This window comes from Apus apus, chromosome 1 (genome assembly GCF_020740795.1).
Source record: "Apus apus isolate bApuApu2 chromosome 1, bApuApu2.pri.cur, whole genome shotgun sequence".
In the NCBI taxonomy this organism is placed as follows: domain Eukaryota; kingdom Metazoa; phylum Chordata; class Aves; order Apodiformes; family Apodidae; genus Apus; species Apus apus.
In genome coordinates this window covers 65,019,454-65,042,390 of record NC_067282.1, presented here as the reverse complement: position 1 = coordinate 65,042,390, position 22,937 = coordinate 65,019,454, and the positions used below count along the sequence as shown (strand labels likewise).

The following is a 22,937-nucleotide window of genomic DNA, read 5'->3' as shown; positions in this document are numbered from 1 at the left end:
GAGGCTAAAATTTATAGCCTCTGTTTTGGGAATGGCAGGCAGACCTTAGCTGCTATCTTTTATCAGTCAGCTGGCCACTGTTTTGCAGTAAATCAGGAGGAGATAGATTGTTTTTTTTTTTCTTTTTAAAGAAAAAGTTCTGATGCTTGGCTTACAAGTTGAGTGCTGCAGCTATAGGAATGTGAGCAGGGTAGTACATGCAAAATACTTTTAAGCATTTTTAAATCTCCTTCTGTTTCTTTCTTTAATACACGAGTCCACAAATAGTATTGTATGTTGAAGATTATCCTGCATGATCTAGCTCCCTCTCTCTCTTAACATATGTATATTTAAATATAAAATAGCAGTGTTATTCTCCATCATTTAATGAGAGAAAATATTTGCTCTAAGTCCCTCAACAGTGCTCCTTTTGCAAGATGCTGTTTGAGTGATTATGTAGGGAGCTGTTGGCTAAAATACAGTCTTAAAGCCCAGTTCCTAAAACTGGAGATTATGGCAGCAAGTGCTAATGCTCAAGGACCTGGGAATTCATTGTACTCTAAGCTGACTTGTAACCACCATGAATACTCCCCTTGTGCCTAATAGGAAAGCATTCTTCTCCCCTCGTGCCCAATCTCTTAAATTATGCAATGGGAAGCACATGGCTGAGATAAGTGTTAAAAGAACCTTGAAGATACTGTGCAAAACTAGTTCAGTTGATCAATACGGGAGAAGATGCTTCTTGTCTCCTGAGCCTAGAAACGCCTCAAGTCCTTTCCAACAAGGGGCCTGGATACATTCCTCTAGATAGGTTTAATCCAAAAGGGATTAATGAACATGCTTTCTCTCTGGTAGAGAACCTTTTCTATTGCTAGATGAAGGTGCAAAGGTGTTGTAATTAAATTACAAAGATTGGTGCTTCATAATAAGTGCACGTTTTAGTTTTGCTCTCCTGTCCTTGCCATCTCTCTCAGTAAGACAGCAGCAGTCTGTCAAGTAGGATTTGACCAATGGGAGACTGGCCAAGAAGGCATCTTTTTGTCCTGATAATCCCTGTTGATTTTTCTTTTTTTTTGGTCAGGCTTTATTTCTTAAATATTTAGATCTGAAAGGGGCATCTGGGAGAAGCGAACAAGTTGGCTGCAAAAGCAGCTACTGTTTCTGTGTGGGGAGCAAACACATTGCTGTTGTTTTTTTGCCTCGCGTCCACCAGGTAGAATAGTTGTTTCTTTATGCAGCACATCACTGCTGCAAAATGTGTGGTGAGAGTTCAAGAACCTCCCATCTTTTGCACCTCATTCTTCAGGAGGATGGGGGCCTTCACAGATGTCCCTCTCTCTGCCTAGTAGAGGAGTCAGTTCCAGAAATGAACTTTCTGATTTTTTGCATGCTGACTGATGTATGAAGTGTGTCTGTGGTGTTTCCCTAGAGCAGGGGTATTTTCCACTGTAGTTCCTTCTTCCTGAACTGAATTTAAGTGTTTTATTCTAGAGCTGGTAAGAACTAAGTGGAAATCCTAGTGCAAATGGAGCAGCCCAGAGACCTTCAGGTTACTGTTACCAGCCTGGCAAAGCACCTTGGCTCAGCATGCGAGAGCAAGAAAGGAGAGTGTCCACAATTCCTGCAAAATTGTTTTCTTGTGTGGAGTATTTTACGGAATGGAAATGTAATTGGGCAGAACAACCACAGGCAGCAGGGAGATTGAGGATCCCTGTGGCTGGCTGCTGGCTGCTTGGCTCTCCCTGCACTAACCTGTCCTCCTGGCCGGGGCTGCAGGCGGCCAGGCAGCCGTGAGTCACTGCTGTGGAAACACTGATGCAAAGGCAGTGCCATTAAGGAGGGTTTTATTTGTCTCTTGCATATTTTACGTCAGTGTCCTTTTCTCTAGCATTTATTGGTGTTTCCTCTCTTTGAGCCTGTGAGACCAACCTGTTTTTATAAATTAGTTATTTGTTTTTCATTCTGAATTTTTCTTTTTGCATCTCTTGCTGCAAAAAATTGTTTAAAGCCTTTGAGTCAATTCCAAAATGATAGTTTTAGTTGTTTTGTTGTTTTTTTTTTCGTATATGTATATATCTCTTCAGATTTATAGATCAGAGGGGGCTGCACTGTCAAACAAGTCTCCACTTGAATTTGAGTCCCTGAGGCTGATACTTTTTGCTATTTCAGAATTGCTGCTGCTCTTCCATGTTGGTTAAAGGAGTTTGGGAAATCTGCCTTGCCTAGTCTTGATTTGCAACACAAATTGTTAGAGTATGCACTGTTCTTGTAAAAATGGAAGGATCAGCTTGTAAATGCAAACTCATTCTCTTTCCCATGCCTACAAATGTAATCAAACAAACACCTATGTAAAATCAGGAAAGGATTTCTCCCACTGGCAGGAAAGAAAGGAGGAACAGTAGCATTTTCTGTTTGTAAATGTTCAGATTCCTCCTGACATAGGTGTCTGTGGGCTTCCCCTATTTTCTATTTACTTGACCCTCAAGATACGGTTTTATGGGACAGCAAAGCCAATTTGATATCTGGCTGCTACTTCAGGGGCAGCCCTTCTTCTCTTCCCTCTCTTTCCTAGCTGCCCTTGAAGTAGCAGCATCTATCCAGTCCCATCCTTCAGAGAGCTCTACTGTCAAAAACATCTTTTCTTTCCTTTTCTAATGCAGATCAGCTTTCTACTATTTTTGCCCCAGCAGAAGCTGTCTGGGGTTTGGTGAGAGAGGCCAAGCAGGGCAGGGAGAGGCTGTGGCTGGGAGCTGGTCCACAGCGACAGCATCTTCATCTTCAGCATTTCCTCAGGGTTACAGCCGTGGGGCTGCCTGTGAGACTGGAGCCTTCCCTCTGCAGTGTGAATTCTGGAGGAAAACCATCTGTGATTCCTTTCCAACAGTTCGGCCACATCTTCCTTGACCACCTGTGATGGCCGCTGAGGGACTCTTTGTAGTGCCCCACACCTGCACATTTAGAAATAAAGAATGGAGTGTAAAAGTCTTTTGCAGGGATTCCCCCACCTTGTGATTTTTTCCACTGCACAGCAGGCTATTTTTAATTCACTTGCTTGCCTCAGAAATTACTTCACTTTCTGCTTTGGACCATTTCCATAATATTTATTGTGATTCTAGATTCCATTGTTCAGGCTAATGTCAGATCAAAAAAGCTCTGGGTGGCAAGCTCTGTTCTAATGGCAGAGGTGGAAAACCTGTGCTGAAGCTGTTGTGATGTGAGCTGCCTCCCATCTGGTGACCTGCGAGAGACTGGCTTAGGTGAACCACTTTTTTGACCTGGACCTCTATTTGCAGGCAAAAGAACCTTGTTAATCCTGAGTTTGATGATGATTTGGTCAGTGAATGGCAAAAGAAAACAACCCTTTAGTGGTCTAATCCAGATAGCCAAAGTAGATCTACTTTTGAAAGACATCTGTTTGCTAAGTCCAAAACAAAAGCTGAGCCTGCCCTTGCTGTGTATGCTTGTGTGGAGCCACTGTTAATTCATTTGGTATAGGTTTTTTTTCCCTCTATGTAGTAGTTAGATACGACTTAAATCAGCAGATTTTTTGGTAGTAGTTTAAAGTGGTCTTAAGATATAGAAAGTACAAGAGCAGAATTTACAGTGGGAGACAGTGCTCATTTTAACATTTTTGCATATGATGCATCTAATGATTTGTCACTTTGAGATATTAAAAATATATAGCTAGTTCTGTAATAGTTGAAGCTCATGCAGCTGGTTGCTGAATGAGTAGGTTTGGGTGTTACACAGTTTCATAGAAAAGACCTGATACAGTAGCATCCCTGAGGCAGTGCTGGATCCAGAGGGGAGCAAAGACTGGCTGGCACTTAATAAGAATTTTTTCTAGAAAGAAAACTGTAGTTGTTCTGCTGGTCTTCTCTGCTGCTCGATAATGCATGGGATGAACATAGTTGTGGAAACTCAAGAGTGTTCAGGAGCTTATTGTTAAGGCACAATATAGATAAAAAAGTTGGATTTCAGTGTTTTGAGATTGGAGGAAAAAAAGACATTTAGTATTAAGCCTACATTCTTGTGAATTCTCCAGATTTTTTTTTTGTCTGGGTGTTACTTAATAACTGCTCATGATGGATTGATACATGTTTGGGAATAGGGATCTAATCCATGTTTGTTCACAACATACCCATATTCATCAGCCTTTGGAGGACAAATAGCTACTTACAATGTGGATAAACATGCTCTGGCTCCACAAGCTGTTACATGCTCCTTGAGACATGGCCATCTTGACCTGGCATGGCTGATGAGCAGTGATCTGTTGCACAAGGGTTTGTCTATATTTTTCCTCCTGGTTGCACTCAAAATGAGTACTTGTGTGACTGCTGTGCTTTTGGCCATCACTAGGGGGCTTCAGATGAGAAACCTGCTTGCCTTCTACACGCTATCAAGAGCCGGAAGTTTCTTCTGAAACCTACTACGCAGCAACACAGCGACGACCTTTGAATTGTGGTAGTAGGAGCTCACTGGTGTTCAGTAGTTTTTGCATCTTCCATTCAGAGAAGTTGTTTCATGATTACTTTTTCCACCCCCCCCCTCCCATTTTATCCTCTTCTTTAACCTTCTCTTCTTGTATAGTGGTTAGTACTCTGCATTATCCGGCACTTCAGGTGTGAGCCAAGGAGAGGTGCTGGGCAGTTAACAGCAGATAAATGGTGTTGTGGTGTCCTGCATGTTCGAGAAGAGGCCAGGATGTGCAGGTTGTTGGAGTGCATGGGCACGTGCCCACTCTCCAGGCCCAGCACCCCAGTGTCAGTGCTGGGGAGAGGTGGCCAAAACTGGGTTGTTACGGCTGCATGGCAGCATGCATTGTGGCTCCTGGGGAAAAGTGAACTCATGAACCAAAGGCATGAGGGAATAAGGGTTGTATTGTATGAAAGGCAACCTTAGCTGGGTGTCTTGCTTTGAAGTGGTTTGCCAGTGAGTTGGAGAGCTGCCCTCAGCCAAGCCCGTTCCCAGTGAGGAAGTTTTATAGGTCATGAAAAGCAGCAAAGTCCTTTTTTTGCCAATGTGTCTTGCCTTTATATGCAGCAGCACACATGCACTGCCATCACCCTTTGTGCTTTGGATCGGTGGCTCGGCATTAGCCCAGGGAGAAGTGTGAGGGCCTCTGATTTCTCTCCATGGTGTGGGAACGCTGGAGCCCATAATGGCTGCAATTGAAAGGCAAATGCTAGTTCTTTGCTACTGAAGCTTTGGCAGAAACCTCCAGATGCGTGGAGACTACAGATGGAGCTGATTTGGGGAAAGTTGTTGGAGGGAAAAGAAAAAAAAAGAAGAAGAGAAGAAAAAAAGAAAAAGCACCCATGACTTTAAAACTTCCTTAATTTTTAAAATTATGTTTTGTGATCTTTATAATAGCCTCCCTGCTTCCTTTTCCTATTCTGTAACACGCTCTCCCCCTGCACCGTCCCGTCTGTCCCCCACCTCTTGCTTTTTAATTCATGCCGGCCAGAGCACAGCTAAAGGCTTTTGCTGGTGGAGCATCATTTGTTAGCGAACTGGCAAAGACAAGCTTAACCAATTTAACCAACAATTTCTGGGAGACTTTCCTTTTTGACTGGGCTTTGGGATTTCTCCATGCGCCCATTGGAGGGATGAGGCTGCAGGAAACCGCAGGAGAGGAGCCTCCAGCTGTGACGGCCGTTGTTCAGATGCCTGTAGTCTGGCAGAAGCTGACCTCCACAACACATGGTCTTTCACTTAGCTGCCTCTCTCCAGCTATTGGAGAGGTATGATTTGCTGTGTGTGGGATTTCTGCTGCTTCTGTGCTGCTTGGTAATGTTTCCGAACTGACTGGCCAATCCTTGCCTTGGTGGTGGAACTGGAGCTGGCAGGGTTGCTGCAGCCTGTCCCTTTGTACATGGCTTTATTGCCACACAGCTCTGCCGTGGGCAAATCTGGTGCCTTAAAGTACATCCTCCTGAATTTTGGAACTCTCCAAACAACTTGGGTTTCTTCCTTTGGAAGTAAATACCTCCCTAACCCCGCCCCTTTGGCTGGGCTAATTGTTCTTTGTTTGGTTTCAAATCACTGTGATTAAGGGAAATTTTTTTCAGACTGTCACTTCATCATGTAATGAGGCTAGCATTGTAAAATGTTGTAATATCTGTTGAGGTGAGTACTCCAAGCACAGAATTACAGGCCTTTCCCTGCTCACAAATCATCTTCCCCTGAAAACCTGTAGTGGTAGCATTACTTCTGTTTTAAGGGAAAAGTTCCTGAGAAGGAGATTATTTATTTATCCAGACTAGAGAGGCTGTCTCTTGTTGTCTATTTTTTTAAACATGTAACTTTTGAGTTTATCCTTAAGGAAGGTGCTGCTCCCAGCATTGGAGGTGAGCATGACTCCCAGGCACAGCTGGGCAGGCTGGGGCCACGTTTGGTGCAGGAGATGTGGTGGCTACTGGAGGCTGGTGAAACCAAAATGATACCCTGTTTGAGGGAGGTCGGATTATTCCCGTATGGGAAGATTTCAGTAAAACACGTTAGGCGTGTGTTTATTTTACAGCCAAGTTGCTGAGTGTTGCTTTTTACCAGTGGCTTGTGGTACAGGAGTGGGCTGCGCCTGTCCGAACTGCCTGTCTGAGAAGAGAGACCCCAAAGCATCTCACAACATGCAGACATATGTCCTTTTTCTGCCACCTTTTGTTTTGAACATGTGTGATGCCCAGGGAGTGGAAAAAACAAATCAGCAATCCCCTCACCGTAAGCTCTTCACCCTTCACTGTGCTGGGGAGGGTTTCCTTCCCTACGTGTTGGAGGGATTTTTCTTTCTAGGAGGGGGTGGCCTGGCCTCACAGGTTTCTCTTACAGGGCTTGTGGTTGGTTAAGTGTAGTCAAGGAGAGTTTTTGTCCGAGTGAACTTTATTTTCTTCTTATCAACACCTGAGTGTTAGTGCATAGCTCCCTGGTTTCTGTTTGGACTGCTTTCTGCCTGCTGTGCAGCTTTAAGCAGCTGTTGGATAATATATTATTTCTGTTACTGTATCCCCTAGAGTCCCCTCTGCTGGTCCGGGTGCAGTAGTGAAAGGCAAGGCCAGGTTGGGAGCTGGTGGGAGCCCCTGCTTTGCAGCCATGGAGTAGCAGGGAGGAGAAGAGGTGAGCCCCAGCAGGAGCTGGAGTCAGGGTTGGGAAGTGGACCTCTGTTCCCAGATTCCTGCCAGGGCTCCCAGGGTTTTAAGCTCAAGAGTGAGGGACTTGTACTGGGATCTGAGCTGTTTGTTTGTAAAAGTGGAGAGCAAGAGCTCTGATTTTTGAGGTGAAATACTGTTTAATAAGTGCAAGCCTGTTCACAGCCCAGCAGCAAAAACAAATGTACTGTAGTATTAGGACCATTTATATCTTCTCCAGTCCAATTTTCTTGGCTGTTAGTCATGGTCTCGTTGTCACCTGTCCAGCTAAGGGTAAATGCAGCTGGTGTGTAATATTTTCTGCAAGCATTTGTTACTTTTATTTATCCTGATGGACAGGTAACTAATTAGCTGACTATCAGCAACTTCCTTGCTCAGAGAGAGGGAGGAAGGGGGGGAGGGGGCTGTGACACCCCATTTGATAGATGGACAGGAGCATCTTGTGGCTCTGTTCATTGTTAATTCACTCCTGCAGCACCGCTCAGCTGTGAGGTTTCCAGGCGTGCTTGGCAGCGCTGACAACAAAAACATCTGGTTCAAGAATATAGTTCCCTTCTGCTGGCAGCTGCATGAAAATGATTTTGTACATAGTGGCGTAGCGCCAAATGCACTTACTTGTACACTGAAGTGCACAGCCTTTATAGAGCTTTGGCAGCACAGGGCAATTTTAAATGCTGTGCATAAGTCAGCATTAATCTACCAAGGAAAATCAAAACTTCGCTAACTGATTTTATAAAGAAACCACTTATCACACGTGCCCAGACTTGGACATACCTTTGTTCCTGTCTGAACACAAAGGAAAAGCCTTTTGGTCTCAGCCTTGGTTGTCATTGGTCCTCCAGAAGGGTTTGGCACAAACATGAAGGAAAATTTGCCCCTTGCAGACATCCCTGAATTCTTTTCGTCAGCAGCTGCATTTGTTACTGGTAGATGTTGTCTATCTTCTCTCTTGTTTTAGGAAGGACCTAGTGTGTGCTAAAGAAAACAGTAGCTGTGAGTCACATTGTTTGTGTGTCTGCTGATAAATTGTAATTGAAGTGATTTGACCTGATAATAACAGAGTTGTCATCATCATAATCTTGTCAGTCAGTTGTAAATAATTCTGTAATGGATATCCTTTTTTAAAAAAAGAGATCTGTTTCTGAACACAAGTGTATTTTAAAGGTAAAATATAATATCTGTAGTCCTTCCTGCTTTGGAAACTCTTAGGGTTATAAGCATGGATCTCATTCTTGGGTGAACAGGCAGTTGATGAGATGTCTTTGCCCCAGGAAAGCTGCTCACAGCCCAGAGATTTTCAGTTATTTCTTTTCTGTTCATTCCTGCAAAGCAGCTGAGGTTGGTGGTGCTTTGTCATCCCCAAAGCTGCTGTTGGGTTCTAGGTTTCAGGAATGCTGCAGAAGAGTGTGGAGGAAACCCAGAAACCCTGGGTCTGGTCTGTCATCAGTCACGGGCCTGGGTTTGCCCTTTGCAAAAGGAGCAGGTAGTTTGAGGGCTTGAACAGAGCATTTCCGTGTGTGTGTGTAGGGGTGGCTGTGTTACAGCTACCAACCTGGTGTTGATCCTCTGCTCTGTCACTGCTGGGAGGAGCAGTTCTCACCAAACCAGAGAGAGAAGAAAGATGGTGGAGCAAAGGGAGGAGGAGTAAGCTTCCTCCTGCCACCTTTTGAAGCAGTACTAGCTTGCAGTGCGGATGAAAGAAAGTTATTTTCTGGAGTATTTTTAAAATTTAAAATGGAGTTTGACAGGCCTGTAGGGCTTGGTCAGATCTTCTCCCTTCTTATCACTGCAGCTGCCCATGATCTGCACGGACAGTATAAATTCAGCCTGTTTCTCAAAACACACAGTGGTGGGTGGGTGGTGCGGCTTTCTTTGCAATTCCTTCTGCCTCTTGTATGGTGAGAGGAACAGGCCTTTGAACCTCTTGGGTCCTGTTCACACCTGGCATTTTGCAGTACTTTCTGTGTGTAAGGCATGGAGAAGGTTGAGGATTCCTGACAGAGGTTGAGTGGTGACTAATTTTGGACCAGAGGAGCTAAAGTGTTTAACCTTTAGGCAAAGATTACCCAAAATTAAAACTTGTAAAGACATGTGCACTCACACTGTGTCATTCAGATGTGTTTGTAAAGACACATGTACAGATCGGATGATTCCTTTTATTCCTGGGTAATTTACATATTTTGGCTGCTTCACAAAAGAAACTTTGTGTTGAATAAGTCAGATCATGATCTCACACTAGTCCTTGCTTACAAGGAGTTTTTTAGAGGCTGTAGTGTAGTCCAAATTTGAAGTTTTTCTTTAGTGGGTGTAAAACAGAGCATAGGTTACTGATAGCATGTACAACAGGCATTAAACATGGGTATTAACTTTTAAGAAAACATATTATCTTTCATGTTTGGTGATGCAGTGACTATTAGATGTTGTTTCATCTGGCAGGTGTACCTCAGACAGAGGTACACCACTTTAGAAAAGCATTAAATCTATTTCTTCAGAGTAATGGGCTAAATGAAGTATGCCACTCTGCAGAAGCTGATTGGTGGGCTGCAAGGAAAATGCAGTAATTTTGTTTTCAGGGCTTTTCTTAGCACTCATTTTCTGACAAAATGCAGGGCTTTGTTAGTGCTGCAGACGGAGTTTTAAATATTTGGAAGGAAAAAAATCACTGCACTCGCAACATTTTAATGAGCAGGGTTTGCCTAATTAAAGCCTGGAAGACTTAGGGAATGTAGACAGTTGAGGAATAAGCAATGTGATAAAAAGTTTTTCTTCTGCCTATCAGTTGATGTGGGCTCAAATGCCAAAGTTAGTAATAAAACTTGCAGTCTTCTGGTGGCTGTTTGGTGACCTTCACCTTTGATGCTACCAGTGACCAAAGCCTAGATTAATTCTGTCTAATTTTAGGCATGTAGTGCTTGTACTGAAGCCTGAAGCATAGCTGCCCTGGGGGTCTGCAATTAACCAGGGGGGGAAAGGTGCCTGTAAGAGGATAGGTATGTCTACTTGAGGTGAGACTTATGCCATGAAGGGGAGGTGAAGGTCACCAATGGGACTGTATCTCCTGGAAGTGCAAGGTACTAACTTGCTTTGTGGCTGCCAGCTGCTCACTGCTGGCAGTTGTGGTAGTGATGGTTAGTGCTCCCCCATATTTAAAAAAATATTTTTATTTTATTTTTTAACATACGATTGATTTTGGAGTACCACTGCCAGTCAGTCTGCTGCTTCAGCTTCACAAATCTGGGTGCTTGCTTTTGGCCTAAATAATACTGCACACAGAACAGTGCCAAGTCCTCAGTCACTGCTGGGTGAAGAAATAGCAGCATGTGATGGAGCTTCTGAATTTCTCTTGTCAGCTACTTTTTCAGCCTCATCTTTTAAAATAAAGGGTGCTATGTGAAACACCCCCAAGGGAACATCAAAGTGGATGACTTTTCCTTCCTCTCCTTTGTTCTGTTCCTGTTTGGGTGTGGGTGGTGACAACTTTTGGGTTCATGATAGCAAACTCTTGGGGTATTTTGTTTGTTTTTTAGCATTTGGGTTTCATTCAGTGAACAAAATGAAAGAGGGATTGTAAATAAATCCCACTTTTTCTCTTTTTTGTTGGTCAGTGTGGGTGTGAGGCTGTATACTGAACAAATCTGCCCTGTAAGGGGACCAGTGTCTTCATATAATTATAGGCTTTTTGGAGGCATGTAATAGAAGAACTTTTGTGTTATTCCAGAACTGCAATTTTTAATTTATTTTGCCTTCTCAGCTTAAATTTCTGCTAATACAACTTCCGTGTTGCATTTGGTATATAGGAAATCCAGTTTCAGTCATGGCAGCATTTTGTCTTTTCTCCTCTCTCAGATGTTTGCCTTCTGCCCACCCCCCTCAAAGTTAAAGCTTAATTTCAAACTAGAACTTCAGTTTCTTGTTGAATCTTTTCAGCTGAATAAAACTTACAGGACTCAGAAGCTTTTTCCCATCTCCCAGGTTCAAAATGTGGCCCAGCAGTGTCTGGACTGCACATGTAGGGAGGGACCCATGTGTATTCCCTTTGGAAGCAGATCTGCCCTCCAGGTGGGAGTGGTGGCATGCTGAGGCTTCACAGTGCCTGCGGCGAACAGGGGCCAAGCAGAGGGCAAATGCGTCCCCTGGCTCTGTTGTACCCAGAGATGCTGCTTTCCTTGGCTTCAAATGCACACTGAGATTGGAGGTAGAAAAGCTGTGCAACGTTTTGGCTTTGTGCAGAAGCCTGTTTTCTCTCTAGCATCTATGTCTCCTCTTCTGAACCCCAAATTTTGCATAAAGGAAATTGTTTTAATTTCTTTCCTTCACACACAGACTTACTTTTCATATCTGCTAGCAAGGACTTGTTCTGATCACAAAAAAACACAAGACTGGATGTAGGATTGTATAGCAACATGCATTTTTTGTGTGAATAATAGTAATGGAAGTAGGGTACTAATGCTTCCTTTATGAAGCTCTGAAGATGTCATTACAAGGCTGGCTTGTTGCATAACTTGTAAATAATTTAGGCTTGATGAGGATGGACAGTTGAATTGTATAGCTGGGGTAAACATGCAGTGTGAGCAGGAAGCTCTTTTTAAGTAATCATGACCAGGACTGAGGGAACAGCCTTGGAAACGGTTGAAGAGATTTGCCCTTAGGAAGTTTCTCTTTTGGTTGTCTTCAGAAAAGCCCATGGCATCCTGGGGTTATGCTGGGGTAGGTCAGCAGCAGTGCAATCTCTGTGCCTTCAGTGCAGCTCATTCAATGACCAATGAAAGCACCGGGGGCACATCAGGCAAGAAAGAAAATATTGTTGTCGGAGTGATTGGCAGAGGAGGTGGTTTTGGGGGAGACAACAGACAAGTATTGTCTTCACGTGGTTTTTTGGCTCCTTCCTGCCTGCACGTGATGCCATCTCCTGTGCCTGCACAATGCTGCTACACAGGCTCCTTCGGGCAGTGTTGGGACCCTGCTTAAGAGCTAGCTGTCCCTCATGCTCTTTTGTCTGGTTAACTTAATTGTTGCTTTATGGCTGCAGCCTCAGCGATGGCACTGTTGCCAACAATTTGGCTCGTTTTCTGTGTTTCAGATGGTGCCTTTAGCGTGCAGTGGGGAGGGTGTTGTGCCAAGGGGGAGACAAAGCAGCCTCTGTTTTGCATGTGTTGGGACGTGTGTTTCTAACCTGCTTGATGAAATCTTGCTGCTGAAGGTAACCAAATGTGGTCATAAGCACATCCCTGTTCTCTCAGCCAGTTCTCACAAAACTAAGGTTTTTTTGACCCTGGAAAGAAGCATCACAGCCATCTTCTGTGATGGCTCTGCCTGAGCAGAGTGTTGCTGGCCTGCTGCTTTTGGCAGTGTGGCTCTGTGCCGGTGGCAGAAGCAGCTTGGAGGCTGGTGGGCAGCTCACAGTCACAAAATGGACTCCAGAAAGCTTGCAAAGGGTAATGCCTGGGAAGGGCCTTCTCTGTATGGGCTGCATACGTGGACAAGGGGCAAACTCTGAGAGGCAACCTCACAGCAATGCTGGGGTGAGTCTCACCACCCATGCCATTGCTTTTTGGATGTCTAATGTGCCTTTTGTGTCACTGAGTGTGTGGCATGATGGACACATTTTCTTAAGGGAACACAGTCTGGAGGCATTTGAACCAGTGCATGTTTGGGAAGGACTTGAAGAGTGGTGCAGAGAAATGAACGTGCTGATGCCTAGGTGGGAAGACTTTGTGGTAAGGGGTCTGTGAAAGACAGATACCTTGCACATGAAGTGAGGCTGGCACAATAAATGCTTGGGGTGAGAAGGTAACAGAATAGAGAGGCAGAAGGGAAATAAACTTGCATGAGGTCTTTAGCTTAAGGGTAACAAAGCTCAAAGGCTCTGTAAAACTACTTTCAAGACAGGATGTAATAAGAAATATGGAGGCTATTGTGTGTAAAGATTTAGGAGGAACTGTATACGGACTTGCTGAATGTTTACTGCACATCTTGATTAAAGTATTTTCTTTTAAACAGTTTAGGCTTTCCCTTCCAAGAAGCCTGTGTTCAGTATTTTCTTTTAAGGACTATTTAATATCATATTCCCAATTCTGACACTCGGTTGTGGTGTTGGAGAGGATCGTGTTTTCTCCACATTGCATTCTCAGCACTGCAAGCTGCTCTGCTTCATACAAACTTCCTAGCTTGGCAGGCACTGGCAGGGATTTGCTTGGTGCTCAGAGTCTCATTGCTCTTGTGGTTAGGTTCCTCCCAAAATTGCAATCTCCTTCACAGCTTGGAGGCAGTGCTGCAGCTCCTGGTTCACATACCACACTCTGTGCAATACTGTCCCAACCCTTCTCACCAAAATGTCTCCCTCGTGTGTGAGAACTTTATTAACGAGTGTGTATATTATGGACTCCAGCACAAGAAAAGGTCACCTATTGTACTAGGCACTATTCAGACTTTCCCTGTCCTGTACGGATCCAGCTCTGAATGAATGCTGGCCAGGTCTGGGGTGCAGGGAGGAGGGAGGATGTGACACACAAGCAGAATGGTATTTTGTAAAAGCTGGTGGTGTGATGTATCTTCTTTGCATTTGATGACTTTTAGGACTTTGATTTTTTAAATTATTTATTTATTTTATTTTTAAACTTTAATGTGATGGAGAGGAGAAATGAAAAGTGAGAGGAAGCATAAAGGAAAACAAACTGGGTTTCTTGTGGGCTTCTCCTGTTTTTCTTCAACTGGTGTTCTGTGGGGGAGATGGTGAAATAAAGTTGTCATCATTTTGTTGTCTCTGAAGGCAAAGTAGTTTCCTCTCCACCACTCTTGGTGTCCTTGCATTAGCAGTCCCTTTCACCTCCTAGCACCTGACTGAGCCTCATGCCTGCCCCTCCCTCCATGCAGATCCCAACTATCCCATGATTTAAAGATTCCCAAATCCCACAAGCCACCACTAGAGCTCATGGTCCTCAGCAGCTCAATTTACTCAGAAACCCCAGGCAGAGTGTTGCCAGCCACTGTTCTTCAGGCAGGCAGAGCTTCATCAGCAGCATTGGGAAAGCAAAGGAAGGGTGACTGAGAGGCTTCCCTTTCCCTATGCCCTTCTTCTGCCTGTGCATTTGGCTTTCCACTGTTGGGGAGTGGTGTTAATTCTTAAATCACTGGGTTGTAGCTTAAAATGAATGGATGCTGTTTGTGCAGGAGAGCTCAATTACTCTTATTTCTTAAATCAGAAAGGAAAGTTACTGAAGGGAATGTTTTGTATTCTGCTGCAAACTGATTTAGGGGAGTTTATAGATCATCTGGAGGGATAGATAAACTTGCTGTTACTTGCATCACAGAACATTGTTTTGTTTTATCCTTGCTTGGCTGTATTTCCTCATTCATGTTTCCCCTCATTGTACTACTAGGGAAATAAAATCATCTTAGTTTGTCCTGAGTTTCTCCTCCCTAACCTTTGAGAGGGCAGAATTGACAACTAGCAAAGAGCAGTGGTCAGGCAGCTATTCCAGCTGGAGGAGTGTCGATAGCAAGTCACTGCTTACATGGCCTGGGATACTTCCTCACTGTACCTTTAGGTGCTTGTTGGTGGTGTGGTTAAAAAAGGAACTGCTGGGCAAACTCAAATGGAAAAGGAAAATCTATAGATCATGGAAGGAGGGGCTGGTTACTTGGGAGGAATATAGGACTGTTGTCAGAGAATGTAGGGAGGCAACTAGGAAAGCTAAGGCCTCCTTGGAACTTAACCTTGCAAGTCGGGTTAAGGACAATAGAAAGGGCTTTTTCAAATACATAGCCGACAAAACTAACACCAGAGGCAATATAGGCCCACTGCTGAATGAGGTGGGTGCCCTGGTGACAGAGGATATGAAGAAGGCAGAGGTGCTGAATGCCTTCTTTGCCTCTGTCTTTACTCCTGCAGGCTTTCCCCATGAGCCCCAGTTTCATATAGCCCCAGAAGAAGTCAAGATAAAGGAGGAGTTTGCCCAGGTAGATGAGGATTGGGTTAGGGATCAGTTGCGTAATCTGGACATCCATAAATCGATGGGTCCGGATGAAATGCATCCAAGGGTGCTGAGGGAGCTGGCGGAGGTCATTGCTAGTCCACTCTCCATCGTCTTCGGTAAGTCATGGGTAACAGGAGAGGTGCCTGAGGACTGGAGGACAGCAAATGTCACTCCAGTCTACAAGAAGGGCAAGAAGGAGGACCCGGGTAACTATAGACCGGTCAGCCTCACCTCCATCCCTGGAAAGGTGATGGAACAACTTGTCCTTGGCACTATCTCTAGACATATCAAGGAGATGGGGTCATCAAGAGCAGTCAACATGGTTTTACCAAGGGTAAGTCATGTTTGACTAACCTCATAGCCTTCTATGAGGAAATTACTAGGTGGATAGATGATGGTAGAGTGGTGGATGTGGTCTATCTTGATTTCAGTAAAGCATTTGACACGGTCTCCCACAGCGTCCTTGTAGATAAGTTGCTCAAGTATGGGTTTGATGATCAGGCAGTGAGGTGGATCAAGAACTGGTTGAAAGGAAGAAGTCAGAGAGTTGTAGTCAATGGGGCAGAATCTAGTTGGAGGCCTGTGACTAGTGGAGTCCCTCAGGGGTCGGTACTGGGACCGGTGTTGTTCAACATCTTCATCAACGACCTGGATGAGGGTACAGAATGTACCCTCAGCAAGTTTGCTGATGACACCAAGCTGGGAGGAGTGGCTGACACACCAGAAGGCTGTGCTGCCATTCAGAGAGACTTAGACAGGCTGGAGACTTGGGCGGGGAAAAACCTGATGAAGTTTAACAAGGGCAAGTGTAGAGTTTTGCATTTGGGGAAGAAAAATGTCATGCACCAGTACAGGTTGGGGGCTGACCTGCTGGAGAACAGTGTGGGTGAAAGGGATCTGGTGGTCCTGGTAGACAGGAGGGTGACCATGAGCCAGCAATGTGCCCTTGTGGCTAAGAAGGCCAATGGCATCCTGGGGTGTATTAGAAAGGGTGTGTTTAGTAGGTCAAGAGAGGTTCTCCTCCCCCTCTATTCTGCATTGGTGAGGCCACATCTGGAGTATTGTGTCCAGTTCTGGGCCCCTCAGTTCCAGAAGGACAGGCAACTGCTGGAAAGAGTCCAGCGCAGAGCCACAAAGATGATGAAGGGAGTGGAACATCTCCCTTATGAGGAAAGGCTGAGGGAGCTGGGTCTCTTTAGTTTGGAGAAAAGGAGACTGAGGGGTGACCTCATCAATGTTTACAAATACGTAAAGGGTGAGTGTCAAGAAGATGGAGTTAAGCTTTTTTCAGTGATGACCAGTGATAGGACAAGGAGTAATGGATACAAATTGGAGCATAGGAGGTTTAAAGTGAATATCAGAAAAAAATTTTTTACTGTGAGAGTGACAGAGCATTGGGACAGGCTGCCCAGAGAGGTTGTGGAGTCTCCTTCTCTGGAGACATTCAAAACCCGCCTGGACGCCTTCCTGTGTGATGTGCTCTAGGTGACCCTGCTCTGGCAGGGGGGTTGGACTAGATGATCTTTCGAGGTCCCTTCCAACCCCTATGATTCTATGATTCTTAATTTAGCTCCTGGAATACTTTTCCTTGTGCTATGGTCGCTGGAAAAGAGTGTTTTACTTGGTCTGAGGTACCTAGAAAATGATGTTTAGTGAAGTATATAAAAACGAAGCATGTGTAGATCTTTCTTTTCCTTTGGTTGTGTCCTCCCTACTTCTGGCACTTATAGTGCTGTAGTTCCCTTCTCCCTCCCTACCATGATGTCCAGAAAAGTGCTTCTGAATTCCTCATCTAATAAGAATTCATATAAATAAGCAGGATTTTCTTGCAATAATGATGCATGGGGTTTACCTTTGGAAAATGTGCTGAAATGGCATAATTGGGCTGTCCAGATTAATATTCCTTACATGGATCTGCTCCAGTAGCTTTTATTTGACTGGGAGTTACTCCAGTCAGACACTTAAATCATTCAGATACTTAAATCACCACAATTTTGTAAATGGTGATGTAATGAAAATAACAAGTCATTGATTCACCGCTTGCGTGCAAATAATAATCTGATATTTAGTGTGCAATGATGAATGGAAGAGCAAGTGTTGTGGAGATTTTGTGCTACAGCTGTAAGCAAACTGATCTGGCGCCAGTAGGTGGCATGTTGAGAGGTAACACGCCTGGTTTTATTTTTAATGTGCTAATTCAAATGGTTAAAAATTATCAGAGTGTACATAGGTGGATTTCTGTGCAGGCATCGTATGCAGTTTTTAATCTTACAGGCCAAGTCGTTTTGATAAAGCAGCATTGTGGTTGGAAATCCCTAGAGATGCTGACATGTCCATTTAATCTCTGAAGGGAAACACATGGAAAGGGAGAGGAAAGCTGCTCTAAGCTTGATTTAGCCACGTGAGTCTTGCAAAGTATAGCTTACTGCAAAAATTACCAGTAATCAGACGTGCTGTCACAAACACAGGGAATGTGTAAGTATAAAACACTTATACCAGCCCCATCACAGGCCAGACAAAGAAGGTTTCAGTGGGAGTTTGTATCCACAGATAATGGCTTAAAGTGGTAATTGATGCCAGCTGCATAAAATCACTAGGAAGGGCTCACCAGCTGCTTCTCTCCTCCAAGAAAAAAGGATGTACTTTTGTATTCCTTCATGAGAATGACAAGTCTCTCGCCTCAACTGGTTTTAATTTTCCTCTTTTGTGATCCTGGTGCCTCTGCAAACGGAGGGGCTGCTGGTGGTGGTGTGTTGTTGGGAGGAGGTGAGGGACCTTCCGTCCCTGAGGCTAACTCACACGTCCAAATCCCAGGAGGCTGCTGAAACCACTCCCTCTGCTCGGGAGGATCCCATTGCATGCTGCGGCCTGCCCTCCCTGAGGCTTATGTGTCCATAAGGAGACTTGTGCGGAAATGGTCTTATCCGGTGAGATTTTTGGGTGGGATTCATCTCACCCTGATGGAAGACATCTGCAAGATTGGTGTCTGGATCTTGGCTAATGACTTCATCCTCCTTTTGTAGTTGATGGGAGAAGTAAACACCGGTAGGGCGCACATTGTTTGGCCTCTTTCAGATGTCCACATTGGGATGACATCAACTGTACCCTGGAAAATAATTCTGAATCTGGAACAGAATAATTTTGATCTGGCCACCTTTTTTCCTTTCTTTTTTTTTTTTTTTTTTTTTTTTAGTTCTGTTTTATTATCTTACATCAATTGCTGTACCACAATGGTACTGCAGCCTTTGCTGTGCTGATTAATCCTCATGATATTTCCTGTCGCCACAAAGTCTTCAGGACTTGGTGCCAGGGAGTTATCGATCCACACTAAGTAAGTGGAATCCTCCAAAGCCTGGCAAGAATTACTGAATCCATTTAGTTTTGTAGGCTGGAATTTGGGCTGGATTGAGCTGTAGGTGAAATGCTATTTGTGTTGTGGACAAATGCCCAATGACAGCTGAAATGGAAGTTTAGGACCATTATTAGCCTTAGTTAAGGTTGTTGCTTGGGGTTGCTGCAGGCCATTGAGCAGGTGCTTTGACACAACCACAGGGAAAAACTGAAAGAGCAATAACTGCTTGCAGTCTGCTGAGCCTGTGGGCGCCTTTGTTGTTGTTTGTTCTCTGGGGGGGGTTTTGGAGTGTTGGATTTTTTTTTTTTCATTATTTCATTTTTCAGAAAGAGATCCTGTCTAAGCATAGTCATTTTGACTGTTGTTATAATATGTAAACATGAACAACCATTAGGACATCCTGCCCATTGTAATGTAAAAGCTATTCTGTTCTTGAGCTGGGGGTAGGAAATAATTTTTATATAAAAAGTCAGTACCCAAGAGCAGATTAATCCAATTATACATATTAACCTATCAGCGATTAAGTCCCAAACTGTTAAGTTTAACAAAACTCCTATTACCCTTTTTTTGCCTAAATTTAAAGTTCAGTGTGGTGGTTTCTAGTATAAGCACTTTTTTTTCTTTTTCTTTTTATTTTTTTTTTCCTTTTTTTCATGTGGTCTAAATTAAAAAATAAATAAATCACACAACAGCAAGGACAACAGAAGCAGCTGAGGAACCACTGAGTTAGCTTTTGGCTCAAAAATCTTTTCTGATAACACTTTCTTCCAGGGCTGCTGTTCACTGGGAGCTTTTGATTTACAATTATTTTACTATTTTGTTAAGTGTTTCAGAAGTGCACGGTATTTTACTTTAAAGATACGTCATGAGAAGATTAAAAAATAGTTTATCCATGGTGCGTTTTGGGAATTCTCTCACAATAGTTTAAAGAGTAAGCATTGCATCCCACTGTTCATGTATTCAAAACAACTGTTTGCTTTATAGCATAGGGTGGCTGCTTTTGCTAAAGCCATGGGTACCAGTGTGTATAAACAGTTAATGTGTACTTAGTGTTAACATCTGCATATGTTGTGAATAGGATATTTGATTGCTAGTGTGGTACAAATTGCAAGGAAGTTTAAGGCTTAAAATTTTCTCATGTAATCAGCTTTGACAGTATATGATAATCAAAATATGCTCTACAGTTTCCATCAGCCAGCCACCCTAGGGAGCAGAGGTTTCAGTTTCTTCCTGGAATCAATTTAAGGTAGATGTTTTAGTCCTGGATATCTGGGGCTAGAAAGTTGTGAAGCGAATGGAGATTGTGCCTAAAGGGGTAAAACAGCTGCTTTTTAATTCCTTGCCTTGAGAGGCACTAGATGAGGGCTCCCATGGCCAAGGTGTGGTAAGACAGAGCTGGAGGAGTGCGCTGGTGGTTGGTTGGTGCCTGCTCCTTCTCCTCGATCTGCTGGCTACCTGCTCAGACATCACCTCAAAGCGTGCATGGATCCTGTCATGAAACGCATGCCACCGTCACTTCAAATCAAATTGTGGGTGGTTTTAAGGAGTTGTTGCATAGCATTGCCCATGACCTCCCTTCACCTGAGCTGCTCTCTGCTTGGCAGCTCACTGAGGCTGGGGGAGTTGGGGGCAAATCCTTCCTCCGCCTTTGTGTCGCAGCATCCTGTTTACCACTCGGGCTTCCGGCCCTCTCTGCCTGATGCACTTGCTCTTCCGCCATGGAGGCAGATGGAGGAGGAAAAAACTTGTACATGAGGTGAATGCCTTCTCTGCACATTGAGGGGAATTCCTGACCTCCACCTCTGCTTTCCTCTGCTAGCCTCATGTTGGCACAGTGGTGGAACCCTGCGATCCTCACCATGGGGGGACCCACCTCAGAGGACAGCTGGCTGCACTGCCCCACTGTCTGGCATTTCAGTAGAACTGGTTGCAGTTTTCAAGATGAATGGAAAAAAAATGAGGAAGATTGAAGTAATACTCCTCTATCATAAATGCAGATATGTTTTGTAGTTCTCTGGGCTATGTAGAATAAAAGCCTTCTAGCTACGTAGTTGCTTAAGATTACAAAGGATACAAACAAGGTTTTTAAGCAGACGCTGTCCTGTTCCATCATTGAATGAAGTCTAGAGCATTCTTCTTTTGCTTTTTGCACGACTAAAAACTTGGGAGTGTAAAGGTTTTGTTTTAGACGATCTCAATACACAGGATTGTGATGAAGTGAACATAGGATGTGTTTAATGAGCATAATGCCAGTATAAATTAAACTTTTTAAAAAGTCAACTTGTGTGAAAGAGAAAATTAAATAAATAATGCATGTGGTGTATTAAACATGTTTGTTTTGTTTTTTGCAAAGGACGAAGAAGAAGAAATCAAACTGGAGATAAACATGCTAAAGAAATATTCTCATCATAGAAATATTGCAACTTATTATGGTGCTTTCATTAAGAAAAGTCCTCCAGGGCATGACGACCAACTGTGGGTAAGCAGATATTCCTCAAGCATCTTCATAAGTCTTTCCCTTTTCAATATAGTTTGAGAATGACAGAAATACCACGTTATGGAAAGACAAACTAGAATTTGGAGCTTGCATGAACGGATAGATAAGTGAATCAGTTAGGCTAATCATGTATCCTTGAGAAGATGGCTTAACCAAGATTTGCTATTAGCAATGGTTTTGCTCTTTAAGTAAGGATTTTTTCACCATTTTCCAGATGGATAGTAACATGTTTCATGGGAACAAGGCAGATGAGCTGCGCAATATGTGGCTGTAAAAAGAAAGCTGCACTTGAGAATTGTACCCATTACACTTCTCATCCTACCTCATCTATGTCCTCCAGAGGATTGAAGTTTGGGTTTGAAGTGGCAGGGTACAGACATCCGTGCATGTTCTTCCATAAATAAACAGGCGTTAAAGAATAAGATGTGTTGCCATGGTGTGATAAGTTTGGTTCCTTCAGCACTGGATGTGCTCTCACTCCTGTTGCTGCTAATGCATTTTGCATAGCTGAGCAAATACAGATTCACAGCATTAAATTACAATGATTAAATCAGTTCTTGAAAATGTGGTAACTAATGTGAGACATATTCCATGTATGTCTGACACGCATTGGAGACATTTGGTTTGAATCCATTTTCCAGGAGGAGATGTAAAATAAATTATATTCTCTGCTTCACGAGGGTTTCCCAAGTCAGTGCTGCAACCTAATTATTTTGCTTTACTAGACAGCTGGGGACTGTGTTTAATGTTGGTTGTATGCTGATATTTGTTTTGCAGCTTGTTATGGAGTTTTGTGGAGCAGGCTCTATCACGGACCTTGTGAAGAACACAAAAGGGAATACTCTGAAAGAAGACTGGATAGCGTATATCTCCAGAGAGATTCTCCGGGTAAGTCTGCTCCACTCGAAAAACACAGAAAGTCTAACAGAGATGTAGCCTAGCTCAAGGTTCTACAAGAAGCTGTTTCTGATCAGTCCCGCTAGCCATTGGAAGAGCGCGTAGGAGCCGATACATGTCTACTCCACATCATTTAACTCGGTGTGAGTGGCACTGTATTCTAACAGCAGCCTTGCAGAAAATAACAAATTTTAGTCATGAGAAGGCAGCGGAAGAGCCAGCGACCTTCCCTGGGCCAGAAGCTGTGAAACAGTGTCCATAAGACACTGCTGTTGGGAAGCCAAGGTTGTAACAGTGTCATAATGCAGAAGACTGCAGAATGGGCTTTTCCAAATGTGCTTGGAGGTGTCTGTCTCTGCTCTGATCGAGTCTGGGGAGGAAGGGAGTTGTTGGCTCAGGCCAGCAGTCAGGAATTCTGTGCTGCCATGTACTCACAAATTGTATATTCCTGTTGTCTCTCTAGAGCAAGCAGCTACATTGTATGTGGCTGTGCACTGCAAAGTGCTAGCAGGCAGTGCTGCAAAAGTTTCTCAGGAAGAGGGTTGCCACTAACCAGGTTTTCTAAAACTGAAGCTTTAACTAATTATTTTTTGTATTTAATCTCCAGTCAGTACGGTTTAAGTGCTTTTTGAATTGGCATTTGTTTGTTGCACTAAGTAAATCTGGTATGATTTTCCTCGTGCATCTTCGTAAAACAAATTGCCTCCTACCCATACCACTACACAGTATGTTTGTTCAATTGCCTCATCATAAATGAAGTTCTGAAGGGCTTTATGTTAAAGGAAACCCCCGCTGGCCCTTGCAGAAAGCAGTGCTGCTGTTGTCTGTGTTACACTTTTGCTCTACTTTGGCAATTTTTAAGATGGTGAGGGAGGGAGACTTAAAATTCTGGTCTCTTCCTCTAATTTGAAATGCTAGGGGAGAGAGTCTTTCTGCTGGCATTTGGGCTGGCTCATTTTGAGTTCTTTATGAAGGAGAAGAGAAGTTTAATACCTACTGATAGTTGTATTTCAAATCAAATGGGTAGGATGCTTTCATATGAGGAAAGGTAACTTCTACAGGACTGCTTTTATGCTTGATTTGAGAACTGT

The 22,937-nt window shown here is 43.7% G+C and overlaps 1 protein-coding gene across 7 annotated transcripts in view; it reads left to right on the top strand.

Moving 5' to 3' along the window:
• Positions 1 to 22,937, top strand: part of MAP4K4 (mitogen-activated protein kinase kinase kinase kinase 4) — a 171,877-nt gene that overhangs the window by 87,881 nt on the left and 61,059 nt on the right. For all 7 annotated transcript variants that reach the window (XM_051641362.1, XM_051641276.1, XM_051641204.1 and 4 more), the window contains exons 4-5: positions 20,806 to 20,931; positions 21,727 to 21,837. In XM_051641362.1, the coding sequence (XP_051497322.1) occupies positions 20,806 to 20,931; positions 21,727 to 21,837 (237 nt within the window). The remainder of the gene's footprint in view (positions 1 to 20,805; positions 20,932 to 21,726; positions 21,838 to 22,937) is intronic.